The following is a 23,986-nucleotide window of genomic DNA, read 5'->3' as shown; positions in this document are numbered from 1 at the left end:
GAGAAGCGTGTAATTGCTTATACTAGTGTAACAAGTCAGACCACCCACAGAAGAAAACTGCACTGTTTTCCCCATGCTGTTACAGTATAGATAGATATTCGCCCAGGAACCTGGGGAAGTGAAGTTGGCTGGTTAAGGTTTGGGCTTGGTTTGTAGGGGGGTTGGTTTTTTGCTGTGTGGTTTTTTAATCATTTTCTTATTTTAAAAGCAGCTACAACTTCCTAGGGCTAATTCATTTCTATTGACAGGAGTACTTGTAAACGAGAATAGGTCTTAAACCAGTATAGGTTAGGTTGAGCAAGACAGAGGTATCCACGTACAACGTTAATACTTTAAATTTCATTTGCACAAAATCACCTTTAATTCCTTTGGTGTGGCCTTATCTTTAGATTGAAGAATACCAGACCTACTCAAACACTCACAAAGAACACCTTTAAAATGTGCTGTTTAACTACAGCTTTTCCAGGAAATGATGCATTTTTAATTGCATACATTGCTAGCAGCCCAGTTAAAGGACATCACACACATAAGCCAATTTCACCTGCAATCCCACAGGCAGCTCCACTGAAAGCACATGTATCACTGAATATGGACATTTGATAGGGATTCTCCTATGAAACACTGCTGATTTAGGAAGGGCACAGAAGGGCTGTCTGGGAGTAATTACCACTCAGAGGCCAAGCACAAATGTTTCACTTACTCTCCCAGCACCCATTTACATCCTACACACGAGGTCATGAAAAAATTAGTACCACCACAGTTCTTCCCTAAGTTTCTTTCCCTTCCCTTGCTGCCAACACAACACACTTTAATCCCTCATTTCTGGAACACAACTGTGTCCTGAGTATAATGCTGCCAGCCCACTGGCTGGCACTGTGTACTGACCAAAACCAACAAAGCAGATTCAGCTTAAGCATATTTGCCATTAAAAAGGCTGCTCCTCTATTGTTCAGCGCTTTCCCCATTGTATGTGTTCTTCCAGAACGATGTGTACTGTACTTCCTCTGGTGTTATGGACTCCATTATATGGCACAAGGAGGTCAGCCAATGGCACAAGCAGCAGCCTGTGGTCTGCAACCCCTTGGTTAAATATTAAATTCTTTGTAATGTCAACCGTTTCTTACACTCACACAAGGCAGGATAAGACTAACCACAGACAAAACACTGAATAATCCCAAAAACTAAGCAAATTAAGGAGCCTGAGGATGTTTGTGACAAGGCAAAAGCATGTTTGATGTGTAAGAGAGGAAATGTTCCCTATAAGTGAACCAGAATGCAAACAGAAGTGTCCAGCCACCAGCTCAGCTACACTGAGATTTACAAGACACTCTGCAGCGAACTCACTGCCACAAGCTCCAATCAAGCACTTAATTCACAACTTTGCTGGGATTACGGCATTTCTCAAAACACATATTTTGTGTTGCAATTTTATTACGCAGATGTATTTAATATTTCTTAGAAGTAGCATTTTCAGCTCCCAACCACGTCATTATGCTCACTGCACACTACACTCACAAATCTTTCACTGAGGCTCTGGCATGTTCCCAGAACTGAACGAACAGTCGTGAACCATGTGCAGTGCTGGCCTCACAAGGGTATCTCCTCCATCTGCAGTGAAATGTCCGTCCTTTCCAGCTCCTGTTCCTGTGATAAAATCTTTCTCCAGTCACCAGACAACATATTTAACAGTTAGCTAACATCTCCTATAGCAGGAGAACAGGAATGGTGAGGAGAATAGGTAAATATACTCCAATATCCTCACAGAAACTCTACATAAGCAAATCAGAAATAAAAAACTCTTATTGCTGTTTTGATATGATGTACTGAAGTTTAAAGATACTAAAACAAGTTCTCATGCTGCCTTCTCACACAGGAAACACTCTCACCAAAACACACTCCTCCTCTTTCTTTTTTTTTCTTTTTTGTTTAAAGTGTTGCTGTTGTTTCAAATAAAAAGTACAACTACCAGTATTGTACAGAAAATGTTTGCCTTCATCCACCTTCCAGTAATTAGTATGTATTCTATTTCTGTCCTTTGGATAGTTTCTGTAGTTAGACTTGACTTTCTTTAGCCAGGAGAATATGATCACAATTTTAAGAGGAACACCCAGAGCCATCTACAGTATATCAACATTTGTCTGATCTTTTACTGTCCATGCCCTGAATATCCCACTAACAAAATACAACCTCCTGTTTTCGCTGCAAGCAGTTTCCACTCTATTTAATATCATGCTGACAACCTATTATATTTGCCCAATACTCACTACTAAAGATAAATACCAAGCAGGATTATTTGATCACAAAGATCTAATTCTTCTAATGTCAAATGACGTCAAATTTCACTTACCTGCTCACAACTGATACCTGACTAGAGAACACCACATTTAAACATAAATATTCTTCAGAAAAACACCTGTTCTTTCCCTTTGGAGAGCAAAAATATCAGCTTTCAGGTTCTTTTAATCATTAGTCATGTTACTGAATTGCTTGCTATACACTTCAATGTATCCATTTTCCAGCCACAAGTTCATATTATGCTTTTGCTAGATTAAAGCCAGAGCCCATTATATACTCCTAAAGTAACCTTTTCAGATCCAGTAAACTAAAAATCTCCCTTCTCAAGGACCTTTTCTATCAATAAGTAATTTTCAGCTCTTATACACCATTTTTCTTCTGTAAAAGCAGTGAGAAATTGGATGTAGTACATAAGAATCAAGTTCAGGAGAGCCCACGTACAGAAATATAAATCACGAGTGATTAAGAGACAGGGAAGAGAGAGTACAATAGGGGCTTTTTGATACAGCATCAGCTCTTAAAGAAATCATGCTGAGCTGTTCTTTCTTCATCATCCACTACAAACCCGAAAATTTTTCAGTTGCTCCTTTCCAGACACCAGTCCCTTGTTCTGGAGGTGTGTCTTCATTCTTATAAACAAATGGGCACTTGGTTATACTACAGCATTTTTTATTTCAACAGGTCAAGTCTTGCAGAGGTTCAAACTTCTCTGCATGACTGGCTTACTTTTAAATGCTATTCCAATTAATTTTGGATTTCCAACAGATTTCATTCAGCAATGATTTTATTTTTACTTCCAAATCATTGACAGAGGTACTCGATGGCATCTGGTTCAGGACTGGATTTTTTCAACAGTCCTCCTAGAAAAGCCCACATTCAATAAGGGTCCTCCTGTAAAAGATATTTTGTCAAAATTTGAAAGGAAGATTTCAATCTGCTTAATGTGTTTTGTGATAGAATGCAATTATTTTTAGAGCACAAGACTTAGATCCAGTCTCTTACAAGGACATACACTATCCTTACAGTTAACTCATAATTTGCTTAAAAGACCAAGATCAGGTTGATTTGAAGGGGAACCATTTTCCACAAAACAACATTTAAGGGCACAAGCTGTATTTTTATGCACTTTTTTTAATTTTTAAATCAAATTGGTCTGTTTTTCCTTTTTGCATATTTTGGGCTAACGTATCCTCAGCTTGACAATTCATTCACTCTTTCTGAACATCAGCACATGAACAACTTTCTCCTAGGTTACAGGAACTTTTCCAGGATTCTAAAATTAATAAAAATTAACAATGGGCTAGAGATGTCAAGATTTATGTGCAAATTACTCAGTTTTAATAACTAATTAAAAAAATCCTATCCATACCAAGTCACCATTGCTCAACACCCCTCCCATACTACAAGTGCTGTATTGTACCAGCACCAAACAGGGATGAGAACAACCCATAAATTTCCACCATCCTTAGCCATTAGTCCATTTCTAGCACATACTGCAGAAACTGAGGACAGGTTTAAAAAATATATCAGCTTTTCATGGCATTAATAGATATAGATACAGAAAACCAACTGATTTTAGAGTTTCTTGCAATTTTCTCAAAAGACACATCCCTCATTAGGTAAGGATGGAGTTTTTGTATCTGTTACATGAAACATTCACACATTTCTAGGGATAACACTGACATGCCACCCTAAAGGAGGAGGCAAAAGGGATGATTTCAAAGACAATCTCTCACTCTTATGAAAACAAATTTGAAATAATGAGTATTCCTATAAAAGACAGAAGACTTCTTATGAGCTTTCCCTTTCCATATTTCTTGACACTCATTTGTTTTTTGAACTGCTTAAGCTTTAATACAACAACTGAAAACTGAGCATCACAAATGAGATGATTACAAATGCCAAAACACATCTCACCTGATAAAGAATGATAACCAAAACTGTGGTAGTACTTTAGACAACACATCATGAATGAAACAACAGGAATTAAGCAATTAAGTGTTAACTTTAGCATACTACTAGCGCCTTTTTTTTCAATATTATGAACATGAAGTGAGCCAAGTGGAACAATTTACAGATTTCAAACAAAAAGCATCAAATGAGAAGTTTAAAGTGGACAGTAAGCTTCAGCAGTTAATTACATAAAAAGTCTTGTGATAATATGTCTTTAAAACTCTATACAATAGGAGGCAGAAGTATGCAGTTATCACCCATCAGCATTGGGCAGTGGAGAACTGCAATTCACAAATAATTAACTTGGAATAAACCTTAAATTTTTTAAATCTATGTACTGTCCACCCAGCAAAAATCAATGTCTACTTCTTGATACAATTTTACTTAAAAAATAAGTGTATCTAAATATTTATATTATAAACAGGAATTACAGTGAGAAACACAGTAAGAAATACCACTGCATGCATACAGAAAAGTATTACTTTAAACATTTGGTTTTTGGAAACAACACAGAAACTTTGAAAAGAGTAAATGATCAACTGGTATATCCAACAAGGTGCACTTACATCTTCATTCCAGTCTTCTGCTGTCCATTCTTCTATTGAGTTTTTCCATGCTCCTATTATAATTGGGGAAGGAAAAAAACAGGTGCAAGTTAAAAGCACAGCATTGTGTCTCAACTCTTCTGCTTTATAAGCAATCCTGCTTCCGTTATAGCGGAACCCCAAACAAGGAGATAGTGGTTGGAAATGTATTTGGGAACACGGCTGGAAGTCCTAGAAAATTGGTCTGGAGAATTAAAATTCTGGGAGGGAAACACCACCACTCCCTCATCCCCTGTCCCTAATTTCTGATTTCAGGAATTTCTTAGCCACTATAGCGCCAGATTTAATTTGCATGAACACGTCACACATGTCTGCACCCAGTGATTAATTCAAACCATTAGAAGAATTTTCTCTCATGTGCCCAGCAATGGTGAGAGGTTACCCAACCCTCCCACAGGATCTCCCAGTTTCATGCACAAATTCATACAGAGCCTGAACAAAACACAACCACAACACCTGCTCCAACATCCACAACTCTACTGTACACAAATTCAATTTCAAGGCCCAAGCTATGCCTCCGGAGGCTCCTTTCCAACCTTTTAACTCTCTCCTCAGAGCAGAACTCCAATCCCTCAATGTTATTTTAAAACATGTACAATTCTTATAATGGCAGCAAAAAAGTCTTTAAGTTTCCACTATAGCTACAAACACTTCTTCCTGTAGCTTGTGGTAGAGTTTATTTGGCGAACACTGGAGCACAGCACACAGTCCACAGCCTGCAGAAACAGGAGAACTACAAGAAACAACCCTGTGGATGAAAGAACCTGATCCCTTCCCTTAGGAAACAGCAGGCACAGACATGCAAGAACAATAAAGGGACTGAAGGCCCACCAGTGAAAGCACAAGAGAGGTTATCCCACGAACGACCAGAGCCTTTGTTTAAAGTACACAACCACAAGTAAAGAAAACACGAGCACCAACGTTACTGCCACCGGCACTCTTGATCAAGTACAAAAGCAAAAGAACTGGCTGTTTCAATCACCTCCTTTCACTTAATCAGGAACCCTCTGAGACACATTAATCAAGATACAATCCCACCCTGAACACCGCATCAAATCCACCTTGTACCAATGCCACCACTGCCTTAGTATTTTCTTCTGTACACCTCAAAAAACAAGCGGTTTGTGGCAGAGGAGGGTTGGACCTCACTAATCCAGTGAGGAGATCAGGTCGACCACAAAGTTACATATGGTGGGGAGAAGAGAAGGGGTTTTTATACCTTAGAATCCAAAACTATTTGGCATGTCCTGAGCAAGGTAACATCTGCTCTGTGGGGCAACATAAGAGTTTCAGAGACTGAGATATCCTGTGCTCACATTTTAGCAAACAGCCCCTAATCAGGATGTTGTTACACGCTGGTAACTAATAACCACACCTGAGTACAGCACTACAATGCCTCAAATTTCTAGACTAATCCACACATTTCTATAGAAATTCTGAAAAGGAGAAAAAGCCCAATGAGCAGCAGTTTTTAGAGAAACAGTCCATTTTCTTTCCTTTCCACTGACCAGCACAAAATCCCTTCCTTGATATTTCTTTAAAGAAATAGATCCTGGTATTTGCCCTGCTTGTACTTATCTCCCATCAGTGACTGCAAGGCCTGCCCCTAGAAGACAAACCTTGTGCTGGTGTCAGACCACTAACGACAGAGCTTGGAGTCTAATGAAATAATCACAAAAAGAGCTCAGACAAATCAAGTCCGACTCTTGAGCATTCCCCACCACCTCTGGGAAACTGAACCTGCTTGGAATAATACTTGTGATGTTTTCCTGACATTCAATTTAAAGATTTATCTGTTGCTCCTACTTAGGAGTTCTGAGCATCTACTCTTTTTAAATACCAAGCACAACTCTTCACCCTTTTATTAGTTTACCCAAGCTGCCAAGTTTATTACTTAAATTTATTAACACTCTTCCTTCCTAACTCAGTCCTTCCCGTGTCAATTTCACTGCTCTTCCCTGCACTAAATCCAGTTTGCTAATGTTTTCCTCCTATTGATGGGATTTCTAAGTCAAATCTTGCCACAGGCACATCAATTTCCTTTTAGTTCAAAATCCACGCTGGCATTTTTGCAATTCCATATATCCTCTTCCCAACCTTTCTACCAAGCCTTGTAAAGCATCACAATTCAACAGTTCTCTGTTTTTCACCAGAATTATGCGTTTTTCAAGAATCTTTGTCATACCAGCTTCAACCTAGATGGCTCTCTGTGACTCTTCACTGCTTCTCCTTGTAACAAGTTCAGTTTTAGAAAGTTATAAAGCTAATAAAAAGTATACAAGTTTTTTGGTAAGTCTTCAGTTATTTTCCTCCAATTCCTCTCTTCCTGTCAGACTATTTACTTTTTTTCCTTTCTTTGAACAATCAGACACTGACTTTAGCCCTAAAATAAATTTATCTTGGTCTATGCTGAACTTAACGTACTAATTCTTTCTTTCTGGATTACACTCACGTTCTAGAATGACCTGAAGGTTCGTTATGACTTTTACAGAACTACAAGAAAACAAAAAAAAAACAACAACAAAATAACCCCACAAAACCACAAACCCAAATACCAACTTCCTCATAACTTCCAAGCAACACAATTCCCTTCCTCCCTCTTGACAGTTACATTATGATTTATTTTTTTTGTCGTTCTTCAGTTTCAGAGTCATTTAAGGCTGCTCATAACTACGATGATAAAGGAAGTTTTTTTGTGTAGTTTATGAAACTATACCAAAGTAGAGGCACCCATAAATTACCAGAACACAATGCCATTTTTATAACCTGCTTTGAGAAGTAAGCAACTCCAACATAACTTATTTATAAGAACTGCTGTGATTTTCACTCAGGATCTCCCACTGCCCTGGTACATTCCAAAGAAGGTAAGAGATGAATCATACTCTTCAGGTTTATTCCCTTTTGGATGAGGATTGGTCATTTTGTTTCTCCCCACCTGTCCTTTGTCTTTGCCTTTCATCTGCATGTTACTTCTATATAAATAAGGATGCTATATTATTTGGAATACAATCAAACTCAAACATTATGAACTGCTAAAGATTTGCCCTTTACTCTGTATTTCAACCAACAACACTTAAATTTCACCTCCACAAAACCCTGTTAGATTTTCTACTGGATTACACAATGGTGCACCTAAAACACGCTTCACTGAACCTACTGTGATTCTTCTGGCAGCAATTCAGGATATGAGGTTCTAGAGCACTTTCAGAGCACATATGACAGAAACATACGGTGTATATTTAATGAAAGTGTTGATATTTATAATTCCTCAGCACTGGCTAAAAGAGGAATTACTTAGTAAATAACTCGGAATCCACAGAGAGTTTGTATTTGCATGGTGTCTTCAGAAAACATTCTGATCAGCACATTGGGTTTGTTTCTCCAGGCAGTTGCCCTGCTATCTCCTCTTTAATGTAACTGCAGATGACAGGCAGTACTTTTTTAAGTGTCTAGTATGAGCTAATATTGTTTCCTTTCTTTTTAGATGAAATAAGAACTGGGACTGCGTAATGAGGAATAATGACAGTGATTTTCCAACCTGCTCTTCTTCTGTGTAAATTCTTACCTGGCATCCATAAAATCTACTTAAAACTTTATGGATATATATATGACTCCCACATTCAAATCTTTAGTAACTCTATATTGGGAACTTAACTGAGCCTGTTGATTTGTAACTAACATAACAGCACTGTAAATGTAGGGGGAAAAAAACCTGAAAACTAATATTTGGGATTGACAAGTCAAATCATGCTCAGCTTTGTGCAACCTACCAGTCCAGACCTTGTCTTCCACTCTTTCCCCTCTACCACTGCTTCCATCTTCCTTCCCAGTGCTCTCTTCTGCTTTAAAACTACTACCCCAGCTGCAGCCTCCTCTAAAAACCCTCAAGATGCTTTCCATCACAAGGTTGAAAGTGCTTCCCACTTGGACAAAACTAAATGATTCAATTTTAAATCCTACTCTTTTTAATGAGATTCCTTTTGGCTGGGGGACTTCTTTTAGATATTATGAGAGCTTGTGTAAAGAAGCAACACTACAAAATAAAACACTCTTCAGAGAGACATTTTTGTTTTGTCAGCTATGGTGCCTTTTCCATCTGCACTGAAAGTAAATCAAGACTAGCAAGAAAAAGATATTTAACCCCCAAAAAGAACAGTCACACTTACCAAGTTTACTTTAAATTTCCACCAACCAAGTCATTTTGTGGGAAGTTCCCACAGTGACACTCATTCATTCACATACCCTTAAGAACCATTAAACTGACAATTCACAAATGCTTTCTCGCACCTTCTTTCTCCCTACCATACTCCCTAAAAATTTCCACACATGCCTTAAGCTGTGTTACTGAATTTCAGTGAGGTTCTTGGGAACATGCACACAGCAAAAACACACTCAACATCCCAAAAGAAGTTCCACATGATGCCTTAGGATTCTTAAGATTTATAGCAAATATGGATTTTTAGTATGGCTGTATAGTCTCTAACACTTTAGAATAGCAGTTGACAGTTACCAAACCCTGTTATTATGCTTCATATCAAATTTTCTAAATTCTTCAGGTTTTATTTAATGTTCTTTTCAAGGGAAAAGACTCTAGCAAGCACATCTTGTTTGGGATATGCACCTGGACTGGAATAATATCACTGTAGCCAAAGCAACCTTGATGGCCCAGAAACCTGGGAGGAACTCCAAAGACTGAGAGGATGAGGAAGATGAGGAAGAAAGGAGTCTTGAGGCCTCCAACTCAGTTCTGGGGTGGTGTGCCAGGGGGGCATATCTGGGGAGGTCCTGGGACAGACAGTTCTCAGACTGGATGGATTAGTACTATAAAACTGTAGAACTCCTAGACACTCACATGCACTTTATGTATTTGCTGCAGCATAAAGTGCTTTATTAAAAGAACTGTTTTCTGCCTTACCTACACTAATATTGTCCAGAAAGTATTTTCTATTTTAGGCAACACGCACGTCAACTAGACCTCTGAATTTCCACCAGTCTGTTTGCTCAGCAGCACACTCCTCATGCAGACACGCTCATACTCTCACAGGGATCTGTTTACCCACACAAAGCTACTCTTATTCCTAGGCAGAATTCTTCCATTACTGAAGACTGAGGAGATGCCTACAAGTAACAGAGGTTGTCATGAGAGAAGCACACGAAGGCTACTCTGAGTTAGCAGGGAGGGTCACAAAACATTTGAGTATACTTTGGAAGTGGAGCACAAGTCGTGTTTAAGCCACAACCATAGAGCTGCTATCACTAGAAACAAACCAGTGATTCTCTATCTCTGGTCCAGTCTCCTTGTACCTTTCTTATAGGTTTTTTTTAACTAGTTAACCTTACTGCTTCTGCAATGCTTGTGACGACATACCCTGTCCCTTGCTACCAATAGCAAACAAAAATATAAGAATTCCAAGAGGAATTTTCAAGACATTAGGTGTACTCCTTATTTGAAAAACTAACATCAGTGAAAATAAAAGGTGCGTTTCTGTTTATGCTACAGTACCAAGTAATTTCAAAAGTAATTCCTTGGAAAGATGCCATATTTGGCAAGAATGATCCCATTAATAACTTAATATAGTCAAGGCCACTCTTCCACGCTGGACCAGAAGGCACTCAGAGTGACAAGACAGCTGCTTAATAAGCCATCCTAAACTCTGAGCCTGTCATTGCCTTCTCTGGTTAAGTGGGAAACAGTTCATATGAAGCTCAGAAAGCTGCATCTCAAGCAGCTCAGAGCAGAGCTCAACAGAGCACTGGCCTCCAGGATCTCCCTCCACACTTGACACAGGGGTTGATGAAAAATCACCCAAGTAGGCTTCAGCAACAAAGAGACCAGAAGAGTTACCCATTGCTGCAGTTAAAAAAAATTCTCTCCCTCAAGGGTTCTCAAGTGCCGACAAAACCATGCATTAATTACACCATCCTGACACAGGATTTCCTGTCTTCATCTCCACAGAACACAGGAAGCAGTAAGGTATCCTATTTTCCCAATCACAGATAAGCAGGTCACCCACCTCATTTCTGAATCACCACAAGAACACTGCTAAGTGGTTCCTTTCCAAACTCTCTCTGTCTCTTGCCTTTAGCTGGAGTGTGTACTTCTCACTGGAAACATCATACAGAAACACAGAGCTGCCTCTATCATCAGACAAGCCAACAGCTTTTTGGCTTCTATTCAAGTGCCTACTCGTGTTTTGTTAATTAATTCTTCTCTTCAAAGATGGCAGACCTTGGAACTCTCCTCCATCCCAGAGACTCACATCCTTACATTTCTGCGTTGCAGAGATGGGGTTTCCAGTGTCACTGAGTGAATTCATATCTGTAAACTGTTTTTCTTTTCTTTTTCTTCTTGGATATTTATACCCCATTACCTAATGCCTGTGGACCAATCACTTCTAGTAGGACTTATGCTCCTTAATTACATTAGGTGAGATCTTAAGCAGTATCTAAACAGTTCTTCACATACACGGTTCTTCCAGTGACTCTTCAAATTCCTTTGTCTCTCAAGAGTTTGTTAGTACCAGAACAAGAAAATTGCACAATGCCTTCCCTTCATTCTTACCAGAGAGACACACAAGCTCTGTGCTCTGCACATCAGCAGCAGTTTAACTATAAAAATGAACTAATATCTGTCACAGAAGAAGGAGTCACATTGTCAGAAGTTAAGTGAACACTAGCAGAATGATTATTTTAACTGCAATTTGCTACAGGTCTTCATTCCAGTCCTTCCACTTCTTGAAGCATCTTACCAGTTCCATCATCTGCATCATTCTGAACAGTCTCCCAAATCTCTGATTTTGTCCCAAAGCCATCAGTGGCAGAAGATTCCGTATAGTCTGCAGGATTAAATGTCCTAGAGTTTTAAAAGTTAAGAAATGGAAGAGAACACACGGGTCATTCAATGAGCACAAGTGTCATCTTTTTAGCTGAAGTTGTACTAGATTTAACATCTCAATTTCACTTCAAAAAATTTTTTTTTCTATGAGCAGACAGAGATAAAAAAGGGAGAAAAGAGAAAAGGAGAAAAAAAGTGAGGAGACTGGAAAACAAAATTCCCGTAGAGAAAGTGAACCAAAGCAATTCCTGAAAAAGCAGTTAACAGCATACCTACCCCTCCCAGTCTTACAAAGCATTAGTTTATACACACAAAAAAACCTATAAGACCCTCTCTGCTGGTAAGTTACTCAGCACATGGCTGACTGACAAGTAACCAGTATCATGTCCTTCCAGAGCACTAGACCTGCCCAGGACACCCAACGCCAAAATACACAGATGCAGCTAAAAGGTGAAAAAGGATTATTGAAGAAAAACCTCTTTTCAGTTTCTTCACCTACAAGTATGAACAAGAAGGATTATTAGTGAAGTAGAAAAAGCCTTCTGTTCATCATGACATCACTGATTTTTACATGAAGTGCCATTAAAGGCAAACACTGAGTGAAAGTAGTGGAGGCTATGTTTCTATAAAGCAAGTTATTCCAGCAAAATTGAGAACAAACTTTTAAGCTGCTGAGTAACTTCTTCTCAATCATCTGTTTTAAGGTCCATGTATGTCCAAACAGTTAATGCATGAAACCTCAAAAACAGGAGGAAGTTTAGAATCTCTGCTTTCTAGTTTTATACAGAACTTGCACATTCTACATTACACTGAAATGAATCTCATTTTGAATTGGTCTAAGACTAAATACACAACACAACCTTCAGCCTCCAAGGCACTATGTGGCTGGTACCGATGGCAGGTATTGTTCTCCAAGTCTGAGATATTAACACTGAGTAAACATACATTACGTTTGTATAAGGGTGCCTAGTTTGAAATACTGGTTTAAGACAAAAATGTTCCATTCATCATCTAAGAGATTTGTCAGTTTTTGAATCCATATTGGTTTATCAAACATACAGCAATATTCATACATACAGTGGCAACATTGTCATTTAATATTGCCACTGAGTTTGATCCTTGCCAAAATCTGTGCTCTGCATATTTCTTACCCCATGCCTTGGGCTGAAAACCTCCCCGCTCCTCTCCCTCTGCCACGTCCAAACCCTAGGAGAGAAAACACCATTTAACAGCAACAGCAGAGGAGCCACCGGTCACTAGTCTGTCACATTAGAGAATGCCACGGTTGAACAAGAAAACTACTATAACTGAAGTTAAATATCATTTACTTCCCAAATTCCTGCACAGAACTTGTTTCCCTAACACACACAAATAAGACACAGTTCATCTAAGACCACCCATTTTAGCAGGACCTGCAATTCCTTGCCATCTTTCTGTGTCTCGTGAAGTAGCTCCAAATGTCAATAAAAGAACTTACCTAAAGACTCACCCCAAAGACTGCTACTGCCAAATCAACAGATGTCTTCCAAAGCTTTGTCTCTACTGTTCTCACTCTTGCCTAGGACACCCTGGAATCCAAGCCTCCCTGCATACCCTGATCGCTCAAGAAATTCCCTCTCTGTCCTTATCTGTGTGAGGACAAAGTTGAAATACTCCATTTGTTTTCCTTCTCTGACTCAGACTACCTGTCCATCCCTATCCTCCTCTGCTTCTGCCAACCAGTGACCACACATTTCTTCTGCTTCCCCCTTAATCACAGCTACTGACAAGGAAATTACCCAGTTCAAATTCCTCAGCTTCCCTGTTATCATTCACAGGAATATTCATTTCTATTTTAACAAAACCAAGTATTTGTTGCCTTCAATTTTGATTACCAGCCTCAGTTAATCTGATACACTGAATGGCTTTATTTTTGCACATTCCATTCATGCAAGGCATGAAAATTTGTGTGTTACTTAACAATCCATAAAGCAAATGTCTATAAAAAATGTTAGCAAGTACTTCTTAAATGCAGCATATTTCTGCATACATTTCACCCCCATCCCTTTTTAGGGGTTTTATCCGAGGCTTTTCCAATTTGTTGGGTTGTTTTTGAGGAAGACTATGCATACTATTTTGTATGACAAGAACAGGAAGAGGCCAAGAGCTACAGTCAGAGAACAAAAAACAAAGTTTATTTTAATGACAAAATTAGGTGGTAATTATAAGTTACCAGGCAACTGCAAGTTTGCCAGAGCACAAAAATTATAATCCTAAATCACCAGTATGCTGGTGTCCAAACATCATGACAGGCTGTTTAAAGTTGGATCAGAATTACCTCTTATTTTCAGGGGACCACCTGAACTGAGTAAGAACATTAGCACCAAGACATGGTAAAACCAGTTTAGGAATTAAGTTCCTATTTTAATGACTTTCCATTCCCTGCTCTCACCACTAGTTCTTCCCCTTGTCCCAGTTCACTGTTCAAGTGTTAAAAAGACATTTCTAGACCTACTTTTTCAAGGACTTCTTAGGAGCACCAAAGTAGCAGGATGAAATAAGCAGAGGAATGATTCCCTTGCAGCAACATACAGTATTTTTTGGGACAAGAATACAGAATAGCTGAAGTCTGGCACTGGTCAGCTCTTCTATCTCTACATTATTTTCCCCTCTTTGCTCTCTTTTCACAATTGAATGCAGAGAAGGCAGACAGAGGTTAGGAAAGAGGCAACAACTGCTGTAACCTGGGATTTGTCACACTTCTTCACCAAGCTCACGTGTTCTTTGCCATAAAGAAGAGTGCTCCAGGCCCGGTCATACCCAACTGCTTCCAACTTGGCCTTTGTACTCCCTTGCTCAGCCTACCTCTTCTACTGCTCCTCTCCTTTGTCCATCTAAAATCCCCAATCTGGGAAGCTGCTCCACGGTATTAAAGGGTCACAGCTCCCAGGTGCAGAGAACTCAGAGCACTCTGGATTTTGTCAGGCAGGGTTTTTTTTAAGAGTAGAACCAGCTACACAAGGTTACCTGGGGACATGGTGGGGGTCACCACATAAAAAAATTACATCCTACTGCCACTAATACAGCATTAAACACCATTTACTGAGATTGCACAGAAGCAAGATCAACAGTTTTCTGACAACCTCAGGTACAAGTTCAACTGGGCGCTGCAAAACACAGAAACAGTCAAGCAAAAATATTTTTGAGTGAAGCAATCAGATATTCAGTACAGAGAGATAGTTGGAACAGCTACGATGAAAGAAGAAACAGATTTTTGTAAAGGAGGTAAGTCTCCCCACTCATCCAAGTGCAAAAGCCTGAAAGAACGATCTCAGCACATGTAGTGGGTTTCTGTGGCTGGGTTTTGGTAGCAGGGACAGCTACAGGGGTGGTTTCTGCTACAAGCTGCTGGAAGCTTCCCCTGTCTGGTGGAGCCAATGCCAGCCAGCTCCAGGACAGACTTCCTGCCACTGGCCAAAGCCAAGACAATCAGAAGTGATAGTAATGCCTCTGTGATAACATACTTAAGAACAGAAAGAATTCCCACCAGGGAAGAGAGGAGTGAGAATATGGGAACAACAATGTAGACACCAAGGGCAGTGCAGAAGGAGGGGTAGGAGGTGCTCCAGGGGCTGGAGCTGAGGCCCTGCAGCCCGTGGTGCAGACCATGGTGGGGCAGCTGTGCCCCTGCAGCCCATGGAGGACCTTCAGGGTGCAGAGACCCCCCTGCAGCCCATGGAGGAGCCCATGCTGGAGCAGGTAGATGCATGAAGGAGGCTGTGACCCCGTGGGAGGCCCAAGATGGAGCAGGTCCTGCCAGAGACCTGCAGCCCACAGAGAGGGAAGCCCACACCGGAGCAGGTTTTTCCTGGGTAGGACTTGTGGCCCCTGTGGGGGACCCACGTCAATAAAGCTCATCCATGAAGGACTGCACCTCATGGAGGAGTGACCCACGGGACAGCAGGTTGGGAAGAGCTGCTGCCCAAGGGATGGACAACATCCATTGCCATGGGATGAGAGGTCCATCAAGGACTGTCTCCCATGGGAGGGACCCCACGGGAGCAGGGGAAGGACTCCTCTCCCTGAGCAGTGACAGAACCAACAGCTGACCACAACCCCCATTCCTGTCCCCCTGCACTGCTGGTGGGGAGGAGGGAGAACACGGAAGGAAGGAGGGGTGGAAGGAACGTGTTTTTAGGATTGTTTTATTTCTCACTCTTTGGCTCTTATCCTGTTAGTAATAAACTGAAGTACTATCCCCACTTGAAGTCTGTTTTGCCCGTGAAGGTAATCAGTAAGTGACCTCTCCCAGTTCTTATCTCAACTCATGAATCCTTAGCTGTTTTTTTCTCTCTCCTCTGTCCAGTTGCAGAGGGAGAGTGAGAGAGTGGCTTAAGTGGGTACATGGCATCTGGCCAGGGTCAACCCACTTTAAACAGAAGATGACATTTCAGCAAGCAAGACATATGCAAGATACCATACCATCATGGACACAATAAACTACTAGTTAAAAACACCAGTAAGAACCTCTTACAATTTTATAAACTGTTGAAAAGAAATAATGTTGTTCCTGAAGTTCCATGCACAGTCTTAGACTACTAGCCAGAAAGGCATTTTTTTTATGCCGGATCACTTTGAACATTAATCCTGAACTTGAATTTCAAGGAGATTCCCTTAATTTTGTAAAGCTGTGTCTGTGCTTTCTGTCAAAACTGAAATTAAGTTTATTCAACAAATGCAATAAAAAGCATTCTAATGAAGACAAAAGGGACGTACCAAACCAGTGGAGTTAACACTAAACTCAAAGCTAGAAGAGACACTTAACAAAGAATTAACTCAAAACATAGGACAGTAAGTACTGACCACTGAAATACCACCCTAACTCAAACACATGGTCATACATCATGGTCCATAATACACAATGCCAGTGGGAAGGGTTGATATTCTCTTTGACACAACCAGATCACTAATATATTCTTAATTTCTCACGCTGAGGAAGTTACTTCTCTCAGCTGTCAAAATTAAAATATGGTCTGAAAACAATTAGAAGGCACAGTGTTCTAACACAGAGAAGTTAGCCATGAAGCAATTGTGAATGCCCACAGGGTATCTGCAAACATTTTATGCTTTTTAACAGTGACTAAGAGGTCAGTGAGGAAATGAGGCTTCACACCAGAATTCAGAGCAAGGATCCAAATTCTGAGGCTGCAATCCCACAGTAACTTAAACCCATTTAAATCAGAACCACCACAACTGTGGTCTTCCTTACCAGTGATCACAAGCTCTGCTCTTTCCTGCACTTATAGTTTTGCACTTACCAGTGGGCGAGCACCAAACGACTACCAGAAAACAGTATTTGTTCGCTTTTGGATCAGCTCTCCAGACCAGTTCCCGGCTTGTCAAATGCCAGAAAACCACGCACCTTTACAACAGGATAAGCCACTAAAAAACCCTGTTGTGCCCAGCTACCATGCTGATTGCATCTTTTTTTTTGTCTAGGTTAGTTTTGCTGTCACCTATCACCCCTTACTTTCCACGTGCCTTAGCATAGTTTCCAGGTGGATCTGCTCCACTGTCCTGCCAGGTACAGAAGTAAAATTGTCTGCCCTGTAGTTACCCAGGTCATCCTAATTTCCCTTTTTAAAATGGAGGTTATGCTTCCTCTTTTCCAGTGAGTGGGAACTTCACCATTCAACAAATACAATGGATAGTGCCTTAGCCACTTCCTTTGCCAGTTCCTTCAGGACCTGTGGATGTATCTTGTCAGATTTCACAGACACATCTACATTCTGATTTCTTAAATGGTCTCAGACCTGACCCTCTCCTACAGCAGGCAGTTCTTCATTCTCCCAAGTCCTGCCTCTCCCTTCTACAACTGAGATGGCTGGAGATCTTGTCAGTAAAGATCCTGAGGCAAAAAAAGTCATTAAGTACCTCAGCCTTCTCCTTGTCCCAGTTAGCCAGGTCTCCCATTTTCTTACAGAAAGGGCTCACATTTTCTCTAGTCTTCCTTTTCTCCCCAACATTACAACTTTAGCATTCCTAACCAGAACCCTGGCTGCTCAGACAATCTCTCTATTAGTCCCAGGCTCCCTGTCTTTGCTTCCACCCTCTGTGGGCTTCCTTTTCATGTCTGAGTTTGTCCAGGAGCTCCCTGTCCATCCACGCAGTCCGGTGTTTTTGCCCGACTGTCTCTTTGTTGGGATGAACTGCTCCTGAGCTTGGAGGAAGGGATACTTAAACATTAACCAGCTTTCCTGAGCCCCCTCTTCCCTCCAGAGCTCTACCCCATGACACTCTTCTTCTTCAGAGTGAAGAAGCTGAAGTCTGCTCTCCTGAAGGCCAAGGCAGTGAGTTGGCTGTGTGTTCTCCTCACTGCCCCCCAGATTTCATGGTCACTGCAGCCCGGGCTGCCCTTGACCTTCACATTCCTCACCAGCCCCTCCTTGTTGGTGAGAGGAAGGTCCCACACAGCATGTCTCCTCGTTGGCCCACCTATCACTTGGAGAGGGAAGTCATCACCAATGCATTCCAGGAACTGCCCAGATTGCCTGTGCCCAGCTATGTTGCCCTTCTAACACATTCGGGGTTGTTCAAGTCCCCCATGAGTACCAGGGTTTGTGAATTATCCCACTCCTATATGTCTATAGAGAGCCTCACCTACTCAGTCCTCCTGGTCAGAAGGCCTGTAGCAGATCCCCCCTGTAATGTCATCTGTCCCTGCTCTCCCTGTAATTCTGACCCATAGGCTCTCATATGGTTCCTCATCCATCCCCAGGCAGAGCTCCGTGTATGCCAGCTGGTCACTGATAGAGTGCAACACCCCATCCTCTTCTGGGCCTGTCCTTCCTAAAGAAGCTGTATCCTTCCATTCCAACACTCCCCTCAAAGGAGCCACCCCACCACATCTTCATGACACCAACAAGATCGTGGCCCTCAGACAGGCACGCATCTCTAATTCCTCTTGTTGATTCCCCATGCTCTGTATTTGCATAAAGGCAACTGTGCTGGGCCCCCAGTGAAGACAACTTACTGGCTGGAAGGGTTGCAGTTCCTTTGTGCTGCCCCTCAGCTGCTGTCCTGCTGTCCTGAGATCCTTCTCCAGGGTTTGAGCATCTCTTGCTGGCCCTCACGTCAAACTGGTAGAATTGGGATCAACTGAGGTTCCCCTTCACCAGTAACTTTAGCTTAAAGCCCTCTTCACCAGCCTGGTAAGACTATGAGTCACCACAGAATGGTGCTGCAGGGACATTAAAGATCATCTCATTCCAATTCCAATCCCCCTGCCATGAGAGGGACACCTTCCACTAGACCAGGCTGCCCAAAGCCCCATCTAGCCCAGCCTTGAGCAATGCCAGGAATGAGACAGCCACACCTTCACTGGGCAACCTGTGCCAGTGCCTCAACCACCCCAACAGCAAAGAATTTCTTCCTAATATCTAATCTAAATCTTCCCCCTTTTAGTTTAAAACTGTCCCCCCCTTGTCCTATCACTATCTGCCCATAGAAAAAGTCTCTCTCCATCTTGTTATAAGCTCCCTTTGGGTACTGGAAGGTGCTAGAAGCCCTCTCAGCCTGTCTTCATAGCAGAAGTGCTCCAGCCCCCTGAACATCTTTCGTACTCTCTATGGACCTGCTCTCTACGGCTTCCTGGGCTGCAAGCTCACGTCCAGCTTTTCATCAATAAGAAGCCCCAAGTTAGTCTGTACTCATGTCTGGGATTGCCCTGACCCAGGCACAGCACTTTGCATTGGTCTTGTTAAACCTCATGACATTCCATGGGCCCATTTCTCAAGCTTCTCCAGATGCTTTCTGGATGGCATCCCAAACTCTCAGCTTGCCCTCAACCTCATTATGTCGTATATCAAAGAGCACTGGTCCTAAGATAGAGCCCTGAAGGACATCACTCATCACCAGCCTCCACCTGGACACAGAGTCATTAACCACAACACTCTGTATCCATCCAGCCAATTCTTCATCCACCAAACAGACCACCTTCCAAATTCCTATCTCTCCAGCGCTGAGATAAGGATGTTGTGTGGGACCACATCAAAGGCCTTACAGGAGTCTAGGTAGATGACATGAATCAGTCTTCCCTTCTCGACTGTTGCAGTCACAGAATATGCTGAGTTGAGAGGGACCCACAAGGATCAGAGTCCAACCCTGCACAGTCACTCCATCATAGAAGGCCATTGGATTAGTCAGGTACAATTTGCCCTTAGGGGGGCCATGATGACTGAAGATAATCATCCCCTTCCCTGACAGATGGAACACATCAGCCTCCAGAAGACCACAGGCTAAGAAGCAAACCCCTGGCTGTGGCACCAGGCCTGTAATCATCTGCTGATTCTCCAAGTACAACTGGCCCTTTTGACTGGAAGGATGGATGAAAAAAACTAGCTGTGCTCCAGAGTCCCTTATGGTTACTCCCAGGGCTCTGTCATCCTTCTTGATGCTGGTCAGACTGCTCCTGGCTCTACCACTGGAGCCCACATGAAACAACAGCAGGTACAGTCAGTGGACTGTGCAAGGCCTGGCAGTCTCAGTGACATCCCTGATATGAGCCCACAGTAAGCAGCACACCAGGTCACCAAATGGGTGCCATTTTTCTTTTCTTGAATGAATTCTAGAAAAGTCAACACTTACACCTAACCCAGGTGGGAGGCAAGATTTTCTGTTTCCACTAAAACCTACTGGGAGGTCAAAACACTCATAATCACACAATCAAGTCTCCATTCTGGTACCATTCATGCATGGAAAGAATTGCTCTCCACATTCACAACATTTCTTCCCTTAAAACAAATGCACACTACATGGGAGCATGAGAAAGATGTGTAGAAGAACAACACAGATGGGCCTACCCCATTAAATTAATAGTCTATTCTGTATAAAATCCAGTCTGCTCAGCTTGGAGAGTTAAATCCTTCCACCGCAACACAGGTGCTTTATTTCAAAACTTGGATGAGTTTAGAGGAAGCTACTTCAAGGTTAAGAGGCCTAGAGAACAGCTGAAAGGAAAAGAAAATGCAGACTGGATGGTCAGACAATACCTAGATTTGTGCTTATCTCTGACTACACAGTAACTGAACAGCCTGCTCTGGTCTCTGCTCTGGAAATGCAGAGCCAGCCATCCTCCCAGCAGACACCAAGCTGACAGAGGTTTAAGCCTTAAGAGATAAGGAGGCTAAGTATAGAAACTTTGCATTCTACGTATTCCATACAACCAAAACAAATCCCAAAGTTGCATTTAATGATTCAAATTACTTTTGTCTTTATTAGTCATCATAAAGCTAGAAGCAATTCATCACATGTACTCTAGAAAGCATTTTTAGATGCGTGTGCAGAAAACTTTCATCTCTAAAATTATATTTAAAAGAAAATGGGTAACTTGTTAAAACTAAGTTACGGTTAATCTCAAAAAAATAAAAAATGTACATGACACAGTTTCTTAACCACAGCAAAACCAAACAGACTTCATACTGTGACCTCCAGAAGGTCTGCTTGACATTTAAGTTTTACAAAAAATAACATCCTTACTAGTTCTGGCAAAGGAAACCCAAAATATATCCTGTGCCAACTGGGCTAAGCTTTTATACTAAGAGAATGTTTACACATGCAATTCTGGTTACAGAAACTCAATTTGTTCAAGGATAGCATAAATAGGATACTTCTTATCTAAAAACATTTTTTAAAAAAAAGAGATAAAAAATACAAACTGGACTACAATCAGAAAAGAATGAAAAGGATAAGCAGCTTTACTTTCTTATACAGCCAGCAGACAAAACAAAATTTGGAAGGCTACTTGTCATGCTGTTTGAGTCCAGAACTAAAACACAGTATTTTTCCCTTTCATTTTTATTTCTGTTTTGTAAGAAAAAGATTCCCTGTCAGCATCCACATTTATGACACGCTCATGTTACTCTGGAATAATGAAGAGGAAGAAAATAGAAGAACAGAAGTACAAGCAACAAGACCATCTTCCCTTGGCAAACCAGGAGAATTACTACACATGAATCTGTAACAAATTCTATGCTGAATCAATTCCAAAAGTTCACCTACCTGCTATCCTATTATAAGCTATGGTCAGTTTGATATCTAGGGAAGAGCACACGAACTGAAACCACAGTGCAGTTTTTCTTTGGATGCCCTCCTGGTCTTCAACTATTTGTGGCTCCAACTTCCTTAGTCATATATAATTTACATACAAAAACTTTTGCTCGTTTTTCCTTTTCTTGTCGTGGTTCTTTTTTAGGAGGAAATTGTCAAGTCTCTTTTGGGTACATTTCCTGCACTCACATCATCTTACTGAAAGGAGTTCCTCAGGTTAACTACATACATGAAGAACCACCTCTGTAAGTTCACTTTGAAGCTGTAACTCACTGATTCCATTTAATATTCGCTCTCTTGCACACTTGCTTGGAGTGAGCAGTTGATTACATAGAATCATAGATTCAGCCAGGTTGGAAGGGACCTCTGAGATCATCAAGTCCAACCCTTGATCCACTACTGCTGTGGTTACCAGACCATGGCACTGATGCCACATCCAGTCTCATCTTAAAAACCTCCAGGGACAGAGAATCCACCACTCCCCTGGGCAGCCCATTCCAATGTCTGATTACCCTCTCTGTAAAGAATTTCTTCCCAATATCTAACCTAAACCTCCCCTGGCACAGCTTAAGACTATGCCCTCTTGTTTTACTGGTAGATGCCTGACAGAAAAGACCAACCCCCACCTGGCACAACCTCCTTTCAGGGAGTTGTAGAGAGTGATGAGGTCTCCCCTGAACCTCCTCTTCTCCAGGCTAAACAACTCCAGCTCCCTCAGCCTCTCCTCATAGGACTTGTGCTCCAGTCCCTTCACCAGCCTTGTTGCTCTTCCCTGGACCTGCTCCAGCACCTCAATATCCTTCCTGAACTGAGGGGCCCAGAACTGGACACAGCACTCCAGGGGTGGCCTCACCAGTGCTGAGTACAGGGGAAGAATCACTTCCCTAGTCCTGCTGGCCACACTGTTCCTGGATGCCATTGGCCTTCTTGGCCACCTGGGCACACTATGGCTGACATTCAGCTTCCTGTCAATCCAAACTCCCAGGTCCCTTTCTGCCTGGCTGCTCTCCAGCCACTCTGTCCCCAGCCTGTAGCACTGCAGGGGGTTGTTGTGGCCAAAGTGCAGGACCCGGCACTTGGTCTTGTTCAACCTCATCCTGTTGGAATCAGCCCAACTCTCCAGTCTGTCCAGGTCCCTCTGCAGAGCCCTCCTGCCTTCCAGCTGATTGACACTCCCCCCCAACTTAGTGTCATCTGCAAATTTGCTGATGGTAGACTCAATGCCCTCATCTAAATCGTCAATAAAGATATTAAACAGGACTGGACCCAACATTCATCCCTGGGGGACACCACTAGTGACCGACCACCAACCGGACGCAGCACTGTTCACCACCACTCTGGGTCCAGCCCTCCAGCCAGTTCCTAATCCAGCACAGAGTGCCCCTGTCCAAGCCATGGGCTGCAGCTTTTTCAGGAGTGTGCCACAGGAGATGGTGTCAAAGGCTTTGCTGAAGTCCAGGTAGACACATCCACAGCCTTCCCCTCATCAACCAGACAGGTCACCTGATCATAAAAGATCAGGTTGGTCAGACAGGACCTGCCCTTTCTAAACCTGTGCTGGCTGGCTCTGATCCCTTGTCCATCCTGTAGGTGCTGTGTGACTGCACTTAGGATGATCTGCTCCATAACCTTGCCAGGTACGGAGGTCAAGCTGATGGATCTTTAGTTTCCCGGGTCCTCCTTCCAGCCCTTTTTGTGGATGGGTGTGGCATTTGCCAACTTCCAATCATCTGGGACCTCCCCAGGGAGCCAGGACTGTTGGTAGATGATGGAGAGCAGCTTGGTGAGCTCTTCCACCAGCTCCCTCATCACCTTGGGTGATTTCCCCACAGACATTTTACAGACCTCTATCATACACCCACTCTTGCAGGCAGAAGTCCTAATCTGCTTGTTCCTCACACTCCATAAGTGCAGTCTTCCCAGTAGCTTCAAAAGCCTTCTCTAGCTCTACCACATCCTTTTCAATATGGGGTGGAGGCAGTGGGAGAACCAGACCTGCACTTAAAACTGAAGATGCAAGAACGCTAAAAAACAGCCACATAAAAACAACCTGTGCTTGTAAAGTTTGTCATTTTGAATATAAGACTGCAGCTGATTAAAACACGAACAAGGGAATACTTTTAAGAGCTGACAATCCTAAAGACATAACCATCTTACTCTATAATTTCTACAGGAGATTCCATTCTAGACAGTCTTGCGATACTGACAAATA

General features: G+C 42.0%; 1 protein-coding gene across 6 annotated transcripts in view; it reads right to left on the bottom strand.

Annotated features, from left to right (window-relative positions):
• Positions 1 to 23,986, bottom strand: part of UBAP2 (ubiquitin associated protein 2) — a 75,278-nt gene that overhangs the window by 15,216 nt on the left and 36,076 nt on the right. For 5 of the 6 annotated variants that reach the window (XM_051804478.1, XM_051804481.1, XM_051804482.1 and 2 more), the window contains exons 7-9: positions 12,840 to 12,894; positions 11,603 to 11,706; positions 4,815 to 4,867 (exon numbers count right to left, since the gene is read on the bottom strand). In XM_051804478.1, the coding sequence (XP_051660438.1) occupies positions 4,815 to 4,867; positions 11,603 to 11,706; positions 12,840 to 12,894 (212 nt within the window). The remainder of the gene's footprint in view (positions 1 to 4,814; positions 4,868 to 11,602; positions 11,707 to 12,839; positions 12,895 to 23,986) is intronic. The other variant, XM_051804483.1, reaches the window with a different exon arrangement.

The sequence above is a fragment of the Manacus candei genome, unplaced genomic scaffold (assembly GCF_025592945.1).
Source record: "Manacus candei isolate 608988 ecotype Guabito, Panama unplaced genomic scaffold, ASM2559294v1 h1tg000061l, whole genome shotgun sequence".
Classification (NCBI taxonomy): Eukaryota; Metazoa; Chordata; class Aves; order Passeriformes; family Pipridae; genus Manacus; species Manacus candei.
This window is presented reverse-complemented; position numbering and strand designations above follow the sequence as displayed.